Source organism: Procambarus clarkii, chromosome 23 (genome assembly GCF_040958095.1).
Source record: "Procambarus clarkii isolate CNS0578487 chromosome 23, FALCON_Pclarkii_2.0, whole genome shotgun sequence".
Taxonomy (NCBI): Eukaryota; Metazoa; Arthropoda; class Malacostraca; order Decapoda; family Cambaridae; genus Procambarus; species Procambarus clarkii.
In genome coordinates this window covers 12,843,166-12,865,069 of record NC_091172.1, presented here as the reverse complement: position 1 = coordinate 12,865,069, position 21,904 = coordinate 12,843,166, and the positions used below count along the sequence as shown (strand labels likewise).

The 21,904-nt window shown below is 45.1% G+C and overlaps 1 protein-coding gene across 6 annotated transcripts in view; it reads left to right on the top strand.

Moving 5' to 3' along the window:
- Positions 1-21,904, top strand: part of LOC123764087 (anillin) — a 54,552-nt gene that overhangs the window by 26,740 nt on the left and 5,908 nt on the right. For all 6 annotated transcript variants that reach the window (XM_069329898.1, XM_045751618.2, XM_045751617.2 and 3 more), the window contains 8 exons: positions 505-634; positions 3,156-3,275; positions 4,357-4,470; positions 4,627-4,746; positions 4,890-5,045; positions 5,473-5,602; positions 8,513-8,721; positions 17,192-17,374. In XM_069329898.1, the coding sequence (XP_069185999.1) occupies positions 505-634; positions 3,156-3,275; positions 4,357-4,470; positions 4,627-4,746; positions 4,890-5,045; positions 5,473-5,602; positions 8,513-8,721; positions 17,192-17,374 (1,162 nt within the window). The remainder of the gene's footprint in view (positions 1-504; positions 635-3,155; positions 3,276-4,356; positions 4,471-4,626; positions 4,747-4,889; positions 5,046-5,472; positions 5,603-8,512; positions 8,722-17,191; positions 17,375-21,904) is intronic.

Genomic DNA, 21,904 nt, shown 5'->3' with positions numbered 1-21,904 from the left:
AGCTTATTATACATTGGGAAGGATTATTGATCGATTGATTTGCATTTATTGTGGATGGAGGAGTTATTTGTTTCACATATACTTCTGCTGCTGTGTGATATCTTCCAAATTTTCAATTTGTTGTAGCTGTGATATGATGTTTATCCCTTCTGGCCTTTGTTTACCCTCTCATCTTTATTACTTTATATATTTCAAAATTATATATTATTTGTATGTCAATATGCTGAAATGTGTAACATATAATTTACTATAAGAAAATACAAATTTGGTGATAAAATAAAAAATTAAGGCCAATTTTTTTGAAAATCCAGATTGTCTGGAATGATATCTGAATTTTCAAGGGAATACTGTATTTGTAGTGTGAGAGATGCTTGGCATAAGGAAGGGGGACATCTCCTTCAATTAATTGTGAGGTGTACATTATGTAGCTATATGTATTGTGTAACTATTGTATTGTGATAATTTGTGTTACTACTGAGCAGTTTTCCAATTACTGTATTCCAGTTTCTCTGAGAGCGTGTTAACTTGTGCATCAATGGAAAGTCTAGGACAGAAAATACAGCATGCAGCTTGTACCTCCATGGACAGAACCTTGCCCAAGATAGCAGAAAATATTGAAGCTTCCAATTATGATGTAAGATTCAATCTTCTTCTTGTGTAAGAATTCTGTAGATTTTCCCAACTATTGAATTGCAGAACTGATGTGCATTTGTGAGGGATTGTACACACAATTTTAATAAATAGTGTAAGCTGGGTTTACAAGAAATATCTACAGAAATTTGTAACAAAAAATTAACTTAAATCTTGTGGCCAACTACAGGTATGTTGAAAAGTTGTCTTGTAGTATAAACACAGTATAAACAGCATAAAAAGCATAATTCATTGTCACAGTATAACCTTGTCACAGCATAAAAAGGTAATGTTAAATAGTACAGTCATTAGATAAGGACTTGTGATAGTTAACATAGTAAACCGAATTTACACATTTATTTTATAATAAATGCTGACTAAATGTAGTAATAGTGAATAGAGGTGTAGGAGTTTTATGTATATTAAATATTAATTTATAGATATACTGAAGCATCTTTTTGGCATTTTACTTGCTTCTTAGAATGTTAGTCTCTGCTTTTCTTAATTCAAGATTTATCTTGCTCATGCTCCACTAGCCTCTTGTATCTAAATTAGGAGTTACAATGACTTTTCTTTGTGGAGCTCTATGTCTTGCCCTTATCATCTTGTTCATTGTACCAAGAACTATTCTTCATGAACATGTTTTCCTGTAGTGTAATAGTGACCTTAACTGCTTGCCTAGTAAGTAAGAACAATCTGCATTCGGACCCTGGCCAGGGTGGTAGGATTAGGTACAATTCCTTTAAGCGCGACTTCAGCAGGAAATAGAGATCTGGATGCAAAATAATTGGCAGATTGTGTTCTGGGGAAACGAAGCATAGCATACCTTAACTGCTCCCAATATCTTGCCTAAATCTCAACATCATAGCAGACAATGTCTTGTATTGGCATTAAAGTTGGCCACATGGATGCTACTTGGCTTAATAATATTTTTTTTTTTTTTTTTTTTGTATCATCGTAAGTGGGACTAAGTGATACCTTGAAGATGACACTGTGTTGTAGCTGCTGTGAAGCATACATGTGACTCTGTGCCAGGAGTTGTAGCCAGTTCTCTCGACTTAAATTGTTGTCCCAGGAAGTTTTACAAAAGCCATTTTTTTAAATATTGCAAAAATATATACAAATCATTTATTCATACTTGGAATGCATGAAGTTATTTATCGGTAGTATGTAAATTTCCATAGTTTTAACATCAATAGTTTGTATTGCATTGTTATGAGAATATAAATTTGTGTTGTTAGTATCTCAGGAGCCACTATTTTCAGAATTTTTGCAAATAGTTATTGTACGGAATTTATTTAGTTACATATACTGTACAGTATTACCATATTAATTCTCTGCCTTCTGGTAAAATGATGACTATAAATGACAGTAGGCCTGTGTATGTAGCTTATATTGTATTACAAAATTACCGCTCATGATAAAAAAAGATAACGAATAACTTTGTAGGAATTAATACAAGGGTACCTCGGTTTAAGAGTTTAATCCGTTCCTGGAGACAGCTCGTAACCCGAAAACTCATAAACCGAAGCTAATTTCCCCTTAAGAAATAATGGGGATTGAATTAATCCGTTCCTGACTACCCAAAAACCTCACTTCAAAATAAATTTTATAACTAATTCATCAAAATCTACACTTCAAAACTATATTCAAGTTATTACTTACTCTTGCTGATGACTGCTGTTGGCGTATGTAAGATGGTGAGGAGGGAGGAGAGGTGTTACTGTTCGGAAGGGGAGTCCCCCTTCCATTATAACATCAGGCAGTGATGACTTCACTGGTGTGCACACACTGGCACGTTTTGCCTTCATACCACTAGGACCTGCTTGTGGCTCACTGCTTGCTTGTCTTACTAAGAATCTGTCTAAAGACACTTGTCTTACTACAGACAAGTGTTAAAATGTAGGGAAAGACATCACATTGTCATGTCATTTAAAAGGTCAATGCAACAACATGCTACAGCTTTATCTGGGTGAGTTTTTTCAACAAAACTTTGCAATTCTTCCCATACTTCACACATTTTCTTAATGAGGAAGGGACATCCTCTACTCAACTACTTTCTTAGGTTGAACCTTACCACTGGCTTTCTTGGGATCCATTGCGAGATATATAATAACAACTTTTATGTTCAAATGGCCAAATATCCAACAAAACACTGTAAATCCTGGTGAAGAATTGAGACGGTATAGTCACTGGGCACAAGGCACTGGTAAACTGAGCGGCTACTAGTCGCACTAGTCGCCTTGTACGCGTATCAACACTTCATATCCTGAGGCAACCCTTGTATCCCGATACAAATTTTCCGAGCAAATCCTGCTCGTAACCCGAAAAACTCGTAACGAGGGGAGCTCATAAACCGAGGTACCACTGTAACTGGAAAGCCCCTGTGTGCTTTTGTGTATAAATGAACTTTAAACAATTCTGACAATGCCTAATAGGTAAGCCTACAGGTACTATACATTATTCATGGATATTCATACACAAAATTCACACTGTAAATAAAAATGTTTTGTCTTCAATTTTAGGTAAATTGTGTCATGTCAGAAAGTACAATGGACGCTCTTTGTGCAATTGATAATGCTATTGATGAGGCTCTAAATGATGAACCAACGCCACCCAAAAGACTTCGTCATCAGGATGACTCTGTAAGTGTAACTATCAGTAATTCAAATTTGACTGATGAATTAAAATACATTTACTTTATCACATGTATGTTTAATTATGAGAATTGTTTGTTTTTACTACTTTATACAATAAGCAATATTGTGAGATATTGCTGATAATTTAGTTATTCTGCATCAGTATACCTGTTCCATTCCTTCATGTTTAAAATGGAAGAGGACTACGGAATATATGATTTATTCTTTAAAGTTCACTTCATTTTGCAGGCGATGAGTCACAATAACGTGGCTGAAGAATGTTGACCGGACCACACACTAGACGGTGAAGGGACGATGACGTTTCGGTCTGTCCTGGACCATTCTCAAGTCGATTGTGATGAGGGAGTTCATGAAGGCAATAAATAGGCAAGAGAGAGATGAGGAGCAAGGTAAGGTGTAGTGGAGGGGATAGTAGTAGGAATAAGAACTGCAGAAGGCCCATTGGCCCATACGAGGCAGCTCCTATTATAACCACCGAATGAGAAGGGGATAGTAATAGGAATAAGAAGAGGACAGCAAGGGAACGTAAGAGAAAACATTGAACAGGAAAAAGAGAGGAGAGAAAGAAAAGGAAAGAGAAAGAAAGATAAATGGAAGGGTAAGCTTATGTTAGGTCACGTTTGCTAGAAAATGTTCTAACGTTCACGTTCTAACAAACGTGACCTAACATAAGCTTACCCTTCCATTTATCTTTCTTTCTCTTTCCTTTTCTTTCTCTCTTCTCTCTTTTTTCTGTTCATTGTTTTCTCTTACGTTCCCTTGCTGTCCTCTTCTGATTCCTATTACTATCCCCTTCTCATTCGGTGGTTATAATAGGAGCTGCCTCATATGGGCCTTCTGCAGTTCTTATTCGTACTACTATCCCCTCCACTACACCTTACCTTGCTCCTCACCTCTCTCTTGCCTATTTATTGGCTGCATGAACTCCCTCATCACAATCGACTTGGGAATGGTTCAGGACGGACTGAAACGTCGTCGTCCCCTCACCTTCTAGAGTGTAGTCTGGTTCACTTCATTTTATTGGCCTTTGTAATTAAGCAAATTAAATTTTATTTCCTTAACATAGCCGGTAAGTGCCTATAAGACTCCAAAGATAAACAGCCAGACACCTAAGCCTACTGAAGACGACAAGGAGAATCCTCTTACCCACAGTATCTCCTTGTATCGTAAGCAAAAGCCGGTAAGCTGTTAATATTAATAAAAGTTTGAAGCATTTTGTGTTTTTTTTTTGGTTTACATTACAATATAGGAAGATTGCAATCTTTCAAGGAAGTGTCATAAATTTTTATTGTTAGTTCATCAGCAAAATAGTTCATTAGCATATCTATTCCAACAGGAAGTGATTTACACTCCTGTGCGACAGATTGCTCGTCGACCAGACTTGCGTTCTCCAACTCCAGAACCTGTAAGCCCATCTGTCACCGTTAGTGCTCGCATCAAAGAATTGCAAGAGGAGGTAGGATCCTAGCAAAAGTTGTATTTGTATCTTTCTGATAAACTATTATTTTTTTTTTTCAAATTTACATCTAAAGTACACTATATTTTGTTGAAAACCCTGATAACATTGCTCTAATATACTAATTTCGATATCAATTACAGGTATGTGAACAGCAGCGAGTAATTGCCCAGGCTTCTAATGCTGTTACGGTGGTGCTTCAGCGTCCTGAGCAACAGGGAACACCACAGCATGTGGAGGCTGAGAAGCTTTTGCTTCTTGCCAGTCAGAAGAGACAGACAGCATTGAATGAAATTCAGGTACAGTATTTTAAGTGGCAAATGTCACTGAAGTAAAAGTATGAATGAACCTTTTGGAATTTCACTAGATTAGGAGAATGGGTTAAAATAAGAATAAAAGTACCAAAACCCAAAGGGAATAAGTCATGGCTTAGTCATGTGGAATGTGTGCTGGATGACAGCTGGGGAAGATATTATCAAACTTGAAGTGGAGAACTAATGGGGACTTTTTTTAATAATAGTGTGCATGATTTTTAATTGAGAGATAGTGTACTTAAGACTGTAAATGGTAGTTTCAAATAAATTAGTTCCTAAGTGTACGGAGGTAATAGTTTTATTGAACTCCAATAATGTAGAAGACATTTATTTAAACCACTGCTTTGTTCCCACTTGTATCAGTTGGATAAACAGTTATAAAGTATTAAATTCCAATTTGATATATTTACAGAGACTTAAGGCTGAGGGTGCCTTAGGGCAGCAGAGTTGGTCTGGTGATGAGGATACATGCATGGGCTCCATCAGCATCAGTAACATATCTGTTCCACTTAAACAAGACTTTCTTAGAAAAGGAATGAATGGTAAGAGGTATAATTTCATTATGAACAAATGTGTATATGTTGATGTGAGATCATATATTCCTCTTTTTCCTTCATATTTAATTATTTCAGCATTAACTGTATAATAAGGCTGCTGTACATACTGTATGTGGATTGGGTGAAAGACAATAATAGCAAGAGATATTTTTTGTATATATAATAATCTATGTAAGCATGTATGGGTGAAGCAACAATACTAAATGGGACATGCGTATCAATATATAAAAAGAGGTGATGATTAATAAGAAATAAATGCAGCACAGTGCTGTGCATGTTTTTGATTCACTTTTAAGCAACATACCAGGGAGCAGGAGTGTGAACACAAGGTACCATCTGGGAGGTGATATGCTTCAAGAATCCAGTAGCAAAAAAGATCTGTGGGGGGGGGAGGGTTGATATCACACTAAACCTGTCCCGAGAATCCCAATTCAAAAGGATATGCAAGATTGACCAACACAAGAACTGTCATTAGAAACTTGTGTAAGGAATCATTCAGAACCTTGTATACCACATATGTCAGACCAATCCTGGATATTCAGCTCCTGTCTGGAGTCAATACCTAGTTAAACATAAGACAAAGTTTGAGAAGATTCAGAGGTATGCCACCAGACTAGTCCCGGAGCCGAGAGGTATGAGCTACGAGGAAAGACTACAGGACTTGTACCTCACTTCTCTGAGAGTCACTAGAGTTAGGGGAGACATGATCACTACCAACAAAATATCCAGAGGAATTGACAAGGTAGACAAAGACAAACTATTTAGCATGGGCAAAACATGAACAAGGGGACACAGGTGGAAACCTAGTACAGTGGGCCCTCGATTTACAATGGTAATATGTTCCTAGATACGTATTGTAAGTTGAAACGATTTTTCCCATAAGAAATAAAGGGAATTGAATTAATCCGTTCCACACCCCCAAAAATATTAACTTAAAAATACATTTTATACTGAATACAATTTTTTTCTCTAACTACAGTACAGTACATACGTTTATCTTACCTTTATGGAGGACTCTTGACGACCTATGGAAGATGGGGAGGAGGAGAGGTGTTACTGTTTGGAAGGGGAGTCCCCTTCCATTATAACATCAGGCAGTGATGACTTCTCTGGGGCACACTCTCCTATGTTTTGCCTTCATACCGCTAGGACCTGGTTGTGATTCACTGCTTGTTTGTCTCACTAAAAACCTTTCCACAGATTTTTGTTTTTCCATACGTTTTAATTTTTGTCTGTAGTGAGGCATTACACTTTCATCAAAAAGGTTAAGGCAACGGCCTACTGCACCGTGATTTGGGCGAGTCGTTTCAGCAAAAGTTTGCAATTCTTCTCATGCTGCACACATTTTCTTAATTAATGAGGAAGGGACATTCTGTACTGTCTCCTCCTCCCCTGAAGAAATTTCTTCAGCTGTCTCGTGTTGCTGCCCCTTGTGAAGTTCTTTGGTGGTCAGTTCTTCGCTGTGTTCCTCCACCAGCTCGCAACACACAACACTCACAACACTATGAATTTCACTTCTTTTTCTAAATTTCTCAAACCATCCCCTGCTCGCCTTAAACTCTTTCGCATTTGCATTCGTTCCATGGGGTTTTCTTTAAACATCTTCATGCAATTTCCTTGCTTTTTCACAAATGATGACCTCTGGAACGGTATCACCTGCTAACTGTTTGCTGTGTATTCAAATTAATAATAACTGTTCAACATCCTCAAGTGTTTGTATTGTATGTTTCGTGATTATTGATCCACCTTTTGTCACTAGCACTCATTTTTCTTAGCAAGTATGGTGGATATTGTTGACTGAGATTTGTTGTACTGCCTAACTAGTTCAGCAACCAGCAGACCATCTTCATATTTACAAATGATCTCTTGTTTTAGCTCTGTTGTCATTCTTACATGTGTTTTCATATGTTGAACCTTACCACTGACTTTCTTGGGACCCATGGCATGATACTGTATATAATAATCAGTTTTATGTTCAAGAAGCAAAAAAAAAAATAGAAGTTCTTATAAGCGTGATCATCACTAAGCAGGCAGCTCTAGTAAACTGAGGCAGGTCGGCCGGGAACCCATGCGCTCGGTCGACCAGTACATGTATCAACAAATATCATAAGTTGACGACACTATTGTAAGTCGAGTCGCATTTTTCAGTCAAATTTATATTGTAACTTGAAATTATTGTAAGTCCGGGCAGTCATAATTCGAGGTGCCCCTGTACTCAAATGAACCAAAGAGACACTAGAAATATTTTTTTCTCAGTGTCAGTAGTTGAGAAATGGCATATACAGGTATTAGGCAATGATGTGGCGGAGGAAGACTTCATACACAGTTTCAAATGTAGATCAAACCACTCACTGCTACCCGCAACCACCCACTGTCGCCCACAACCACCCACTATCACCCACTGCCAACTGCAACCATTATCTTCACCACCACACCATACCTCATCACAGTGACGGCACTACCTTGTATGTTACCAGAGGGATGCTGGCCAAGAAATACCCACGTAGCTAATAAGCATTTCTAGTTTAAGTATATTAGTGATTTGGGTGCTCATTAAGCACCCATTATCAATAAGTATGATAAGTGAAATTAGCATGCTCATGGTGCAATTAGTGAGGTGATTTTTTTTTTTTTTTTTCATGACTTCCCCCCAAAATTTCTGGATGTAATTATAGTATTAGTTCATATAGTTATACCAGCTTGATGGAGTTCTGGGAGTTCTACTCCCTAAGCCCTGCCTGAGCCTGGCCCGGCCCGAGTTGTTAATGGTTTCACATTGCTTAATTGGCCTCAACAATTGTGGAGCATTTTACTATATTTTGTATTACACAGTTACCTCTTGCATGCACTTCAAGCTTGAGATGTGGTATGTTTCATGAATGACCTTTCTTACAGGTGATGATTTGTATCATCTGATGGTTCTGGTGAAGCATCGTGAGCAGGTGATATCTTCTCAGTTGCTGACAACACCGGAATGTGTTGTGGAAGGGGCAGTAACATTCCCTAATCTTATGGCCCTCCATCACCTCACTTCTGATTTCAACATTACCCTCGAGGTGTATGCTCTGTGTACGCGCCAACAGCGACAACATGTAATAAAAAAGGTATACCTTGCTTGTTTCTTGTTGGTGTACACTTCAAATATTGGATTGTCACAAAAAACTCGTAAGGAACCTTAGCAAATAAGCCTTCTAATCTTGCATCCCCTTTGTGGTTGCTCAGAATCTTTTGCTGCCTCCATTTTCTCTGCTGAAGCTCGTTCGTGTAGACTGATAATTTGAATCCGAGTCAAGTACTGTACCATTAAGTTCCACTGATTTTATTTGAAGTCTTTGACTTCAGAATAATTTCTTGATTTATTTGTTTTCAAATGAATTACAAAAAATTTCTGCATGGAATGGGAAAGAATACTTTGAGGCTTTATACCAAAGGCTTATATGGGTGTACCAAATTTACATTTGGTACACCTATATCTTTTGTCTATAGCTACAGAAAAATATTTTAATTGTGAAAATCTGCAAAACAAGGGATACTGGACTAAAGATCTTGAAAGCAATTATGCAATTTTCCAGGACATGTTTGTGTCCTGGACAGATATCCACATTCAAAGCAGGTGAGATATCCAAGCTATAAATATTCTATGGATCTCTTATTGCTTACTAGATATTAGTGTTTATAGATAGTTTTCTGTGGAGAGCCCCTTTGAATCCCCGGAGCTATACCGGGCTGATGTGTATATATTAGACTGTGGCAACAGTCAATTGAAGGAATTCTAGGAATACCAGGGACCAGAGTCAGAACCTGGCCCCCTCAAGAGAGGCACGAGGAGCAATGGCCTAAAGACACTCAGAAAGGTAGGTATTTAAAAACAAACTACTGCTGGCCAAAAAATTGCAAATAAAAAAACGAAAAAGCAAACAGAACTCCCCAATCAAAAACCGGGAAACAAACATGACGTCACCACAACCGCCGCGCATCCATCTGCGCAACCCCCACCTCGCCGGGAGGGGGACGGGGGGTCCCAGACCTCCACGCCGGCAACTCTCCCCAGTTCAAAGGCTGTTGTGATGATGAAGGGTCGATCGCTCTGGCTCCACTCTTTGCGCAGTGCTGCAGTGTGGTGGTGTGTGAGCCAGGAGTTACACAAGAGTACTGGGGCTGCATGCATCTAGGGCTAACTTCCCTAGGTGCCCCGTAAGTCCTGCCTTTGCGGCTTCAGGGTCATATTCCATGAGCCGTTCAGGAGCAGCTACCTCCGTGTGGTTCTGTCGCTGCTCTGTGATTTACCGCCCTTGGGGGTTCAGCTGGGGTGGTTCTTAATCCTGTTTTCTCTTGGGTAGGAGGTAGTTTCGTCGCTGGCTGGGGCGCGAGATACTGTGCAGCTCTGATATACTCATAGCGACCGGTTCTGTTCAACTGGAGACATTGTGCTTTGCGGGGTTTTTCTTTTGTATTTGTTTTGTTTTGCCTGGCAAGGGTCTGCCAGGTGTGGTGGTAGGACCACTAGTAGGTTTTTGGTGGCCCTCCACTAGGTCCCCGTGCTTGCACACGTCACAGGGGTTCAGCTTTTAGATTGTTTGCTTGGTATCTCTGGGATAACTGGTTAGCAGTACCTCACCTGGGCTTTCCTTAGCAGTCAGCCTATGGGCCCTGGAAGCTCGTTCGCACTGGGGCTCAGTGGTCCAATGTAGGAGACCCCTGAGTTCCACCTCGCCTTGTACGAGTTTGAAGGTTGCTCTGTCCCCCCTGTCTCAGGGTGACACCGTCTGCCTCCGCCTTGCTGCCTATTGGGGTCAGTGACACCTATGAACCGGAGTCCTGCGAGTGGTGTTCTTTGCTTCTACTTCAAGTCACCCAGTCCACTGAGACTGATATTTGGGTGCAGGCAGCTTTAGCGTTGCATGCGTGGTTTAAGTTGCAGCAACGTGCGAGGTTGGTTGCCTTTCCGGATGCCCCTCAGCTGCCCACGTTGAATTATACTGGTAGTGAGACTCGGGCGGCTTCGGGGTTTGCCCCTTCCGGATTAGTGGCGGAGGCATTCGAGCCTGGATTCCTGGCCAGGCCCATTTGAGCCCTGACCAGGCATTCGAACCTGGCCGAAAAGCTCCTGCCGGAGCTTTTGGGCCACGCCAGTGGGCCCCCCTTCATCCGTGCTTTTCCAGTGGACTCTGCTTTTTCTCCAAAGGCAGAGGGTTTGGAGGATGGCTCGGCTCTGGGTCCTGACGTGGAGGATTCCAGGGCTGGGGAGGAGTTGACTTGGGGGTGCCTGGGCCCCACTGGTCCCTGCTTGGGTGTTTGGTACCCTTGGTGCAGGGCTTGTTGTTACAGGAGGAGGGGTTTTCCTATCCCCCTCCTTGTATGATTTTGTTATGAGTTCAACTCCTCCCTGGGTTCGGTTTCGAGTTCCCTTGGGTTTTTCGGATCCCACCTTTTGGAGGTTTTTGGCTTCCCGCATCCCACCGAGGAAGGTATGGGAGGCCCCTTGCAGCTTACCTCCTGCGAGACCTGGATTATGCCTCGATATTGAAGCCTTTTTTTTTTAGTTTGGCTCCTCTTTTTCTTATTGGGTGCGTTACAAGGTGCCGGAGTCTTCCAGGCTGGCAGACTGCTTTTTCTTCATGGGGGGCTTGGCATTCGTCCTGTTGGACTGGCACTTAATTGGTGAAAGTTGCCTACGGTCGTTCAGGTTTTCCTGGGGGGTGAGTTGGAGCACCTCAAGGCGTGCTTGTTCGCCCCCGTCCTTATGATGTCAGCCAGGTGCGGCTTCATGTGCAGGTGCGCCTCCATTTTGGCATCACTGGTGGCCGAGGATTGTGGGCACTTGGCTTCGGTCTTTCGCTTCTTTTCCCTGCTGGAGCTGTCTTCAGACTGGCTCGTGCTGGGTGTGGAGGAGCTGGGTTCCAGGCCAGGGTCCGGTGGGCTTGCTTCAGCAGCTCGGGTGCCGGCTGCTTTGGTAAAGTTGTATGCGCCGTTTTTGAGGGAGGCGGTGTCTGTTCTTCGATTCTCGCCTCGCGTGCTGACAGGCGGTGCTCGTCTAAATTTTTTAATCGTCTTGGGCCCTGGCTCTTAGATTTTCATCCCCTTTTTGTCCGTTGCTGTTTGCAGAGTCTGCTGTGGTGCATTTTCTGCAGGTGGCTTCATCTAGTTGATGGCCTTTGTCGGACTTGTTGGTTCTCCCGGGGAAGGGGGGGCATGGAGGTCCTGCCCGGAAGGGTCGTGCCAGGTCTCAGGGTTCCTTCGGTCGTCATAAGCCATTAGTGCCAGATTCGGAGCTGTCGGCGTAGTGATCGCTCTCAGTGTCGGTTGGGCTCATGTAGGGGTTGTCTGCCCTTTCGCGGGTTGCCCCGTTGATGGAGTGATAGGGGGAGGCTCGCATTGTTTGCTCTCCCCTGGTCCCACATTTCGTGGGCATTTCAGGTTGTTTCCTCCGGCCTGCCGTGGCGTTGGGTCACTCCTCCTCCGGGGGGATCGGGGCTGGCAGGGTGGGCCTCTTCTCCTGTGCTCTGTCAGGTCATCCGGGAGTGGGTTTGCTTGGGTGTGGTCGAAACGACAACGTCCCTCAGGTGGGTTTCCCGCCTGTTTTCAGTTCCGACACGGGACTGCGACTCTGCGATTCATACTGGATTTGTCTAGTCTGAATTCCTGGGTCTTTTGCTCCTCCTTTTGGATAATCACTATGTCTCGGGTCCGGCTGCTTTTGGTGCCGTGTGCCTGGAGAGTGTCTCTAAGCCTCTGGGATGCATATTAGCACGTCACGATTCATCCGGAGTTCAGGGACTGGATCGGTTTTGTTGTGGGGCAACAAGGTTCCGCTTTCGTTGCCTTTCATTCGGCTCGAATCTGGCACCTCGAGTGTTGACATGCCTTACCCGGGTCGTGGTGATCTGTTTGCGCCTGTTACGGGTTCGGGTTCTGGCTTACCTCGACGACTGGCTGGTGGGGCTCTCAGCCAGTCCGTGTTGTCTTCTCGCCAGGGATATGGTTCTTTCCCAGCTCGTCGGGTTCGGGTTCTTGATGAACTGGAAGAAGTCCCATTTGGTTCCCTCACAGGTTCGGACTTGACTGGGTCTTGTGCAGGATTCATGGACCGCTTCTTTGTCTCTCCCTCCTGCGACACTGTTGCGGCTGCAGTCCCGCCTCCGGCTGTTTTTGGAGGACACCCGGGTCACACGTCGGTTGTTTGAGCGACTGTGCAGGAGCCTGACCTTCGCCATGCTCGTCTACCCATTGGGTCAGATCTGGTTTCTTCGGGGTCGTTCCTTCCGCTGCTCTCGCGATCGATGTGTTCAGATCCCGGGAGCCTTGTGTCAGCTGCTGCGTCGCCGGCTTCCTCTGCGGGTTTTTCGGGGTTCTGTGCCGTGGCACCTTCCCGAGCCCTCGCTCGATGTGTTCACGGATGCCTCGTCTCTCGGCTGGGGGTTTGTGACAAGTGCTCACCATGCCGGCCAGGGTCGGTGGGGTCCATCCTACCGTCGAGCTCACAGCATGATGCGGGAGTTTGCGGCGGTGTGGCATTCGCTTCAGAGGATTCGGGTCGCTCAGGGAGAAACAATCTGGTTTCATTCGGACTGTTCCCCGGTGGTTCATTGCCTGAACCGCGAGGATTCGATGCGGTCCTTTGTTCTTTGGAGCTGGTCGCTTCGGGTGACCCGTCTGCTGAGTTCTTGGGGTTTGGCTCTCCTGACAGTTAATGTTCACGGGGTGTCAAACGTCCTGGCGGACGGCCTGTCTCAGTTCATTCCCTTTTCCACGGAATGGACGGTCGACGCCGACTCGTTCAGTTGGCTCTGCTGGACGTACGGGTGCCCAGAGGTGGACCTCTTCGCATCGGTGTGGTTGAGGCGTCTTTCAGTTTATGTGGCGCCCTTCCCAGACTGCAAGGCCGTCGGGGTCGATGCCTTTCCGCTTGACTGGTTGAGGTGGAGTTCCCTGTACCTCTTCCCTCCTCCCTCCGGTCTGGTTGTTGCTCTGGATCCTGGCTCGGTTGGAGACTTACCAGGGGGGAGAGTAGTCCTGTTGGCTCCTTGGTTTCAGGCGCTTGTTGCTCACTGTCTGAACCCGAGGGTCTTCCCGCGACTCCACCTCTTTCAGCAGATCAGTCCGGTCCTGTACGTGGCTGGTTCGATCTTCTCCTCTACTCTTCGCGTCTGGTCCTTTTGACGCGGGTGTATCACCACTTGTATGGTGATCAGATGGCTTTGTTGGTGGTGTCCCACCTGCGAGTTTCATGTAGACGGCAGTATGAAATTTCATGGCGGTCCTTTCGGCATTTTTGTCTCTTCGTAGGTTGTCCTTGTTTTCTGATTGGGTTTTGTCCTTTCTCCCTTGGTTGTTTTAGGACCGTCATCTTATGCCAAATACTGTTGCCTCGTATCGTGTGGTGCTGGCAGAGCCGCTGCAGCTTGCATTCAGGGTGGATGTCACTTCTGCTCCGTTCCGCAAGCTTTCTCGGGCGTTGTTTCACCTCCGGCCTGGTCTTTGGACTGGGTGCACCCTTCTTCTCTCTCTTCCTCTGTTTGTGGTGACCCCCCTTGGTTCAGGACTTTTTCTAAGGCTCTTTTCTTGGCATTGACCTCTGGGGGATGGGTCAGGGAGCTTCATGTTCTCCGCTGCCGCAGGGGTTTCTGCTCTTTCAGTCCTGTGGTCGTTTCGTTTGTTTGCAGCCTTCTTCTTTTCTGGTGAAGAATGAGTCTGCTGCTTTCCGAAGGGGTCCTTGGGTTGTTGATGCTTGGTTGCTTCGGCCAGGGGTGCATCATGTTTTGTGTCTGTGGCTCATCGCCATTATTTGCACACCACAGCCTCTGTGGCAAAGGACACGCCTTGGGTTGACCCTGTTTCCCTTCTCCCAGGTTGTCCGCAGGATTGTTAATGTTCTTCTCGGGCGTGTATAGTCTTGGGTCGCAGGTTGCGACCAGTTGTCTTGACTTTGAGTTGAGGAGCGAGTGACCACCACCTCCCGGGTTAGTCCCTTTTTCCTTAGCTTTCGTTAGGTAGCTCCGGGGAGCTGAAGGGGCTCTCCACAGAAAACCAGCATTGAATGTAATGAAACGCTATTTTCTGGGTGAGAACCGGAGGCTTCCCGACATACTTCCCCCTCCCCCCTCCGGTCGGCGGTTTTCACATTTTTAATAGTCGGCCTCTGAACTGGGGAGAGTTGCTGGCGTGGAGGTCTGGGACCCCCCCCCCCCGTCCCCCTCTCGGGGAGAGGGGGTTGCACAGACGGATGCGCGGCAGTTGTGGTGATGTCATGTTTGTTTCCCGGTTTTTGATTGGGGAGTTCTGTTTGCTTTTTCGGTTTTTAGTTTGCAATTTTTTGGCCAGCAGTAGTTTGTTTTTAATTTCCTACCTTTCTGGGTGCCCGACCTGGTAGATGGCAGACAAAGACTGCTTCCAATTACACAGGGGTGTCTTTAGGCCATTGCTCCTCGTGCCTCTCTTGAGGGGGTTAGGTTCTGGCTCTGGTCCCTGGTAGGCTTAGAACTCCTTCCATTGACTGTTGCCACGGTCTAATATATACACATCAGCCCAGTATAGCTCCGGGGAGCCTCCGGGTCTCACACAGAAAATGGTGTTCCATTACATTCAATGCTGGTTTTTTGTACATACAAGGGCTGTATTAAATCTAATAAGAGATTCACAAAGCAACTGTACTCACAAAGGTTGAAAATGCAGAGAGGTGAGGAGGCGAAAGCAAAGGTAGAAGTAGTTCAGAGACTTGAAAGAATTATATTCTATATTATGTATGAGTAAATCAGTAGGAATCATGAGCAGGATTCGAAAAAACACATTTGGTACTCCCAAGCTAGCGCCCTAGACCACCACGTCACGACATGGTCAAAAGCAATGCAAACTGGGATTCTACTGAATCCTCTACGACTCCCAAGGTTTACAACTGAAGCTTGATCAGGGTTTTAAGCATTGCTCCCACACATTCTAGCTTTACATAGTTCTCCTCCAATGCTTCTTGTCAAATGCACAGTGAAATGACATTAACATGATGTATCAATGAGAAAATTATTTTCTCATCGATTAATTTTCTCATTGATATATCATGTATTATAATATATCTCGTTAATACTAATTTCTCATTGATATATCATGTTACTAGCTAGCGTCAAGGGTGCTAGCTAGTACCAAGTGAGTGGGTTTGAATCCTCCTCATGGCTCCTACTGATTTTCTCACTGATGCATCACGTTAATGTGATTTCATTGTGCATATTATGTATGTTAGTGTTGATTAAATCTTTGCCAGCAAAACTTTATCTATGAGTAAAGTTTAATCTCATCCTAAGTGGTTTTCTACATCTAAATACCATCCATGATTTAAAAGTGATTCTGGAGTTAGAAAGTGCAGCATGTGCAAGGAGGGTATGCTGCACTTTCCAGCTTTAGAATTGGTTTTAAATACATGGATGGTGAAATATTGAAGAAATTGTTCACAACTTTTGTGTGACCAAAATTTGAATATGCAGCAGTTGTATGGTGCCCATATCTCAAGAAGCACATCAATGAACTGGAAAAGGTGCAAAGTCATGCTGCTAAATGGCTTCTGGAACTGAAAATGGATAGCAATGAGGAGAGGCTAGAGGAATTAAATATCCCAAAGGTAGAAGACAGAAGAAGAAATGAAGAGCCAATATGATCACTGCAGACTAAACAGTACCAGGAACTGACAAAAGGAATTTCTGAAACCTTCAACTTCAAGAACAAGAGATTGTAGATTCAAGCTAGGGAAACAAGGGTTCCAAAAATATTAGAAAGTTCTCTTTTTCGAATAGTGGTAGACAGATGAAACAAGTTGAGAAGGCAGTGGATGCCTAAACCATCTGTAGTTTCATAGCGTTGTATGACAGAGTACTGTACTAAGCAGACAGGACACTAAGCATAGCTCTCATCCTGTAACTATACTTAGGTAATTACTTGGTATATATACTCTGGCATAGGGGTTAACTCTTAGTAGATTAATAAAATATAACTTCAGGTCTTGAATCTATATACAGTAGTACTAGACTTAAATTAGAAGTTACAGTGCGTTCTGTAGAATAAGAAATTTTTGTAGGAAGTGCTGAATCTGGTTAGGTTGCGATAGCTATGTGGGTCTTTGAATTTCAAGCAGCATTAGTATGTTTTCTCAAACCATCACTAACAAGACCAATTCTCACACCACGAAGTGAGTAAAAATTCAAAACTGGTCAAAGGCAAATCAGTCTCACTTCCATATGATATGTACAATGCTCGTGTCGGCATTTAAGCTTGCATTGCTCACTCATCTCTCTCCTAATTTGGTTGTTCCACGGTTCAGAAATGAACCGTGGAACACATGTCTCAAGTATTTCACAATGTACATAGTGAAGTTTTTTTTTTTTTTTTTTTTTTTTTTAAGATGTGTAAGATTTTTTTTTTGTGTGTGTGTAAGTTAATCACACAAGACACATTCATCTTGTACTTAAGTTGTAGGCTTACAACTTTGTGCTTTCCTTATGTACCATGTAATTAGGTACATAATTTAGGTATCAGAGGAAAATATGGTGTTATGTATACTTCATTATTTATATGCTTATTTTTTTACAACAGGAGCAGAGCCGAATGAAGTTAACTCCACTCAAGAGGCTACAAAAGCATGACTCTCGAGTGAGCTCTCCATCTGTCCAGTCTCCAGGTGGACCCTTTGCTGTTCGCACATCAGCTTTCCAGCTTGTTGGGTTCACTCACCTTAATATCTCTACTTTAACACGAAATGCCTGGACTCTCGAGAAGGTATATGCTTTTCATAGTATGCTTTGTAGTAGTTTATGTTCACTTTTAGTTCTCTCCATCTAATTTAGATGGAGTTGATTTAATCTAGTATGAATAATATGTACTATGAGTATAAACCACCATAAATTTTAGCGTCATGGGGAGATTTGGATATATTTCTTGCAAAAATGCTAGCATTAAAGATGGCTTTTATGGCTTAATAAATACTCTTACAAAGATTGTAAATAGCATATCTTTAATTGAAAAAGATAGGCTTCTTTGTAGGCATAGTAAGGGAAACTATATTCTGCATAAACATCTGAGACTTGCATGGAAGAGAGAAGTTCTGGGCCTTAGGAATATTGTGTTCACTGTCATTTCCAAAACTTCTTTGGTCATACTCCCATGACTGGTAAGAATGCTCCCCAATGTGACTAGGCAATGGAGTTACCATTTGTAATACAGTAAAGTACTTTTGAAAAAATGTCATGAATTTCTTGGTGTCTTGATACAGTATTTTCTGTGGGGAGCCCCTACGGCTCCCTGGAGCTTATTGGGCTAATGTATGTTATATTAGACCGGGACATTAGCTATGGAGTTCAGACCTACCAGGGACCCAAGCCAGAACCTGGCCCCTTCTGAGAGGTTTCAGGCCCTGGAAAACCCCCTTGTGGTTGGGGGTTTTCCTTATCTACCATTGACCGGGGTTAGGCACCCAGAAAGGTAGGCATAACATAACAAACCCCACATGGTAAGAAACTGAAACAAAAAAACGAACAGAGATGTAGAAACTCCCTACAATCCCAAGCAAACATCACAATTTACTGCCACACCAATTGTCCATGCAACCCTCCCCGCCTCTCTGGGGGTGTACTTTGTTGCCTCTGGGGGCGGTGTACTTTTGCGGGGATTTTCTTTTGTTTTTATTTTCTTTGCCTGGTGGGGGTCTGCCAAGTGTGGCTATAGTTCCACTGGTAGTGTTTGGTGGACCTCTGCTAGGCCCCTGTGATTGTACACAGGGGCCTAGTGTTGGTTTTTACCAACACTAGGTAAATGCTCGGGTGTTGGTTTTTACACCGGTTTTTGCGTTTTCTGTCTGTGCCCTAGGGTTTGGGCTCTGTCCCTGTCTGTTTATGCTTGCTCCTACACCTTGTCCCCTGGTTTTCGGTCTGTTTTGGCCGTTTCCTTGGGGGTTCTGTTTGGGTGCTGTACTTTGCCCTGCTGTGGTATAATTCCGCTGGCAAATGTGGTAGTTTGGGCTCCCCCAGGTTCGATTCCGGGTTCCTTTGGGTTCTTTGGTTTCGTTTCGGAGGTTTCTTCCTCTTGGGCCCCATTTGTGAATTCGGGGCTTTTGTTACCATGTTTGTGACCCGGTTCTGCCTTCTGGGGTTCTGGGGTCTTCCTGGCTTGCAGGCTGATCTTTTTGGGTCTTGGCACGTGTTGTGACCAGGGCCTTGGGTTTTTGTTGTCGAGGTGGGCCTTTTGGTGCTGTTTTTGTGCTCTTGGTGCCTTCTTCGTCTGGCCGGCGTAGTGCTCTCTGCCCACCGGTCGGTGGCTTGTCTTTTCTTTATTTTATTTTTTCAATTTTATTTACATGTATGTATATGTGTGTTTATATATATATATACTGTACATTTTCTTTTGGAAGGGGTTCCATTCCCTTTGCTGTTGATGGGGCGCTGGGAAGCAGCTTGCTCTGTTGGCTCTCACTTGTGGTTGTCTTCCAGCCTCTGGTGGCGTCGGGTGGCTTCTTCCCCTTTGAGGGGTTCAGGGCTGGCGGGGTGGGCTTCTTCCCCTGTGCTTCATGTCATGTCATCTTGGTGTGGGTGCGTTTGGATGTGGTCGTTCCGCCCCATCCTTCCAAGGTTCGCGCCTGTTCTAATGCAGACATGGGCCTTGCGGTTCTCCTGAACTTACGTAGTCTGCGCCCTGGATTCTTTGCCCTCTTCAGAAGACTGTTGTATCTGGTCTGGCTTCTGTTGGGCTGGGTGCCTGGATGGTGTCCCTGGACCTGCAGGTCACTTCTTGGCACGTTCCTCTCCAGGGTTCCGGGACTGGCACAGTTGGTGGTGGGGCTTCAGGCTTGCCACTCTTGTTGCCTTCCCTAGTTTTTCATTGGCACTTAGTGTATTTACGCATTTTTACCGGATCTTGGTGACCTGTCTGCATCTGCTCGGGATTCGGTTTCTGGCCTACCTCGACGACTGGCTGGTGTGGGTTCCCAGTCGGTCAGCTTGTCTGCTCGCCAGGGGTGTGGTTCTTTCCAGATTGCCGGGTTTGGATTCCTGGTGATCTGGAGGTCACTCCAACTGGTTCCGTCCCGGAGTTCGGACCTGACCGGGTCTTATTTAGGACTCTTGGACCGCCTCTTTGTCTTTCCCTCCCGAAGCATTGCTGCGGCTGTGGTCCCACCTTCGGCTGTTTATGAGGGGGGTCCCGGGTCACTCGGCGGTTGCTCGAGTGGTTGTGCTGGAGTCTGAACTTCACTGTGCTGGTCTGCCCGTCGAGTGAGGTTTGGCTTCGGAGTCTGTTCGGTTCCTTCGGGGACTCCCCTTCCACCTCTCGCAATCGTTGGGTTCGTCCTCCGGGGATCTTGTGTTTGTGCTGCGTCACTGGCTTCCTCTTTTGGGTTTTCGGGGGTTCGTGCCTTGGTGCCTCCCCGAGCCTTCGCTCGATGTGTTCACGGACGGGTCATCTCTCGGCTGAGGCTTTGTGGCCAGTGCTCACCAGGCCGACCGGGGAAGGTGGGGTTCATCCGTCCATCGGGCTCACAGCACGGTTTGGGAGTTTGTGGCTGTCTGGTTTGCGCTTCAGAGGGTTCGGGTCACTCGGGGCTCTCCCATCCGGCTCCATTCGAACTGTTTTTCGGTGGTTTATTGCCGGAACCACAGGGATTCTCTTAGGTCCTTGACCTTTGGGGTTGGTCCCTTCGAGTGGCTCATCTGCTGGATCCTCGAGGTTTGGCTAGCTATGCATTTCATGTCCAGGGTGTCCTACGTCATGGCGGACAGCCTCTCTCAGTTCATTCCTCTGTTCACGGTTTGGGCGGTTGTTGCCAAGTCATTTCGTTGCCTCTATTGAATGTATGGACATCTTCGTGTCGGCGTGGTCTCAGCGTATCCCATTCTATGTGGCGCTCTTACCCGCCTGCGAAGCGTTCACAGTGGATACCTTCGGCAGGACTGGTTGAGGTGGAGTTACCTGTTCCTCTTCTGGTTCAGCTGTTGCTTTGGGTTCTGGTTCGGTTAGAGTCCATCCCAAGGAGAGTAGTCCTTGTGGTGCCTTGCTGGCCCGCCCATCTTTCTTTTCAGACACTGCTTGATAGGTGTCCAAACCTGGGCGTTTCACGCGGCTCCGCCTCTTTCGGCAGGTCGGACCGATCCTGTACGTGACTGGTTCGGCCTTCTCCTCGGCTCTTTGCGCGTGCTCTGCTGACACGGGTGTATCACCATCTCTATGATGATCAGGTGGCTTAGCTGATGGTGTCCCACCTGCGAGCTTCGTCTCGGCGACAGTACGACGTTCCTGGCATTTCTATTTGTCATTTTCTTGCTCTTCAAAGGTTGTCTTCTCTTTCCCATCAGGTTGTCTTGTCCTTTCTTGGGTTTTTCATGTCTGTTAATTGATGCTTCTTACTGTTGCCTCATATTGTGCAGCACTGGCTCCGCCAGTGCCGCACAATACGGGGTGGGCGTTCACATCCGCCGCATTCCATACGCTTCTCATATTGTTTCACCTCTGGCCTGCTCATGCGTCGCCTGAACCATCCTGGTCCTTGATCAGGGGTACCCTTTTAACCTTCCTCTCCTCAGTTTGTGGTAGCCCCTTCGGTTCAAGATTGGTTTTCAAAGGCCGTACTTTGTTGGCGTTGGTCTCTGTGGGTCGGGTTGGGAAGCTTCTGGCTCTCCAGCGCAGAGGTTTCTGCTCTTTTGGTACTTGGGGTAGGTTTGTACGCTTGCAGCCATGCTCCGTCCTGGCGACGGTCGAGACGGCTGCTTTTCTGGTGGAGTCCTTCGTTTATTGATGCTTGGTTGGTTCGGCCAGGGGTGCAATGTGTTGTCCGGTTGCGACTCTTTGCCGTTACCGGCGTGCCATGGATGGGGATGCGCTTTAGGTGATCTGGTTCCCCTCGTTCTCTGTTTTAAAGCTCAGGTCTCCCAGGTCATCCGCAGTTTTCTTTAGTCTACCAGCCTGCAGTCTATCCTTGCGCCCGTGCCGTTCAGATGTTTGCAGCTTTCGCTGCCATGTTTGGTGACGTCTTGGGCTCAATTCGAGCGCAAGGATTTGGGGGTCGCACAAGTTCCTGGCCGCCAGTTTGTGAGCGTGTCTGCCTCCTGTGCGTTCTTGTGTTGCTTTGGGTTGCCTGTTGTGTCTACTTCGCGTTGCGGAGTTTGTGGCAGCTGCTTCCCAGGTCAGCCCTTTCCTTCTCTTTGGGTATGAAGCTCCAGGGAGTCATAGGGGCTCCCAATTGAAAACCAGCGTTGAATGTAATGAAACGCCATTTTCTGGGTGAGCCCCGGAGGCTCCCTGGCAACCCTCCCTCCCATTTGT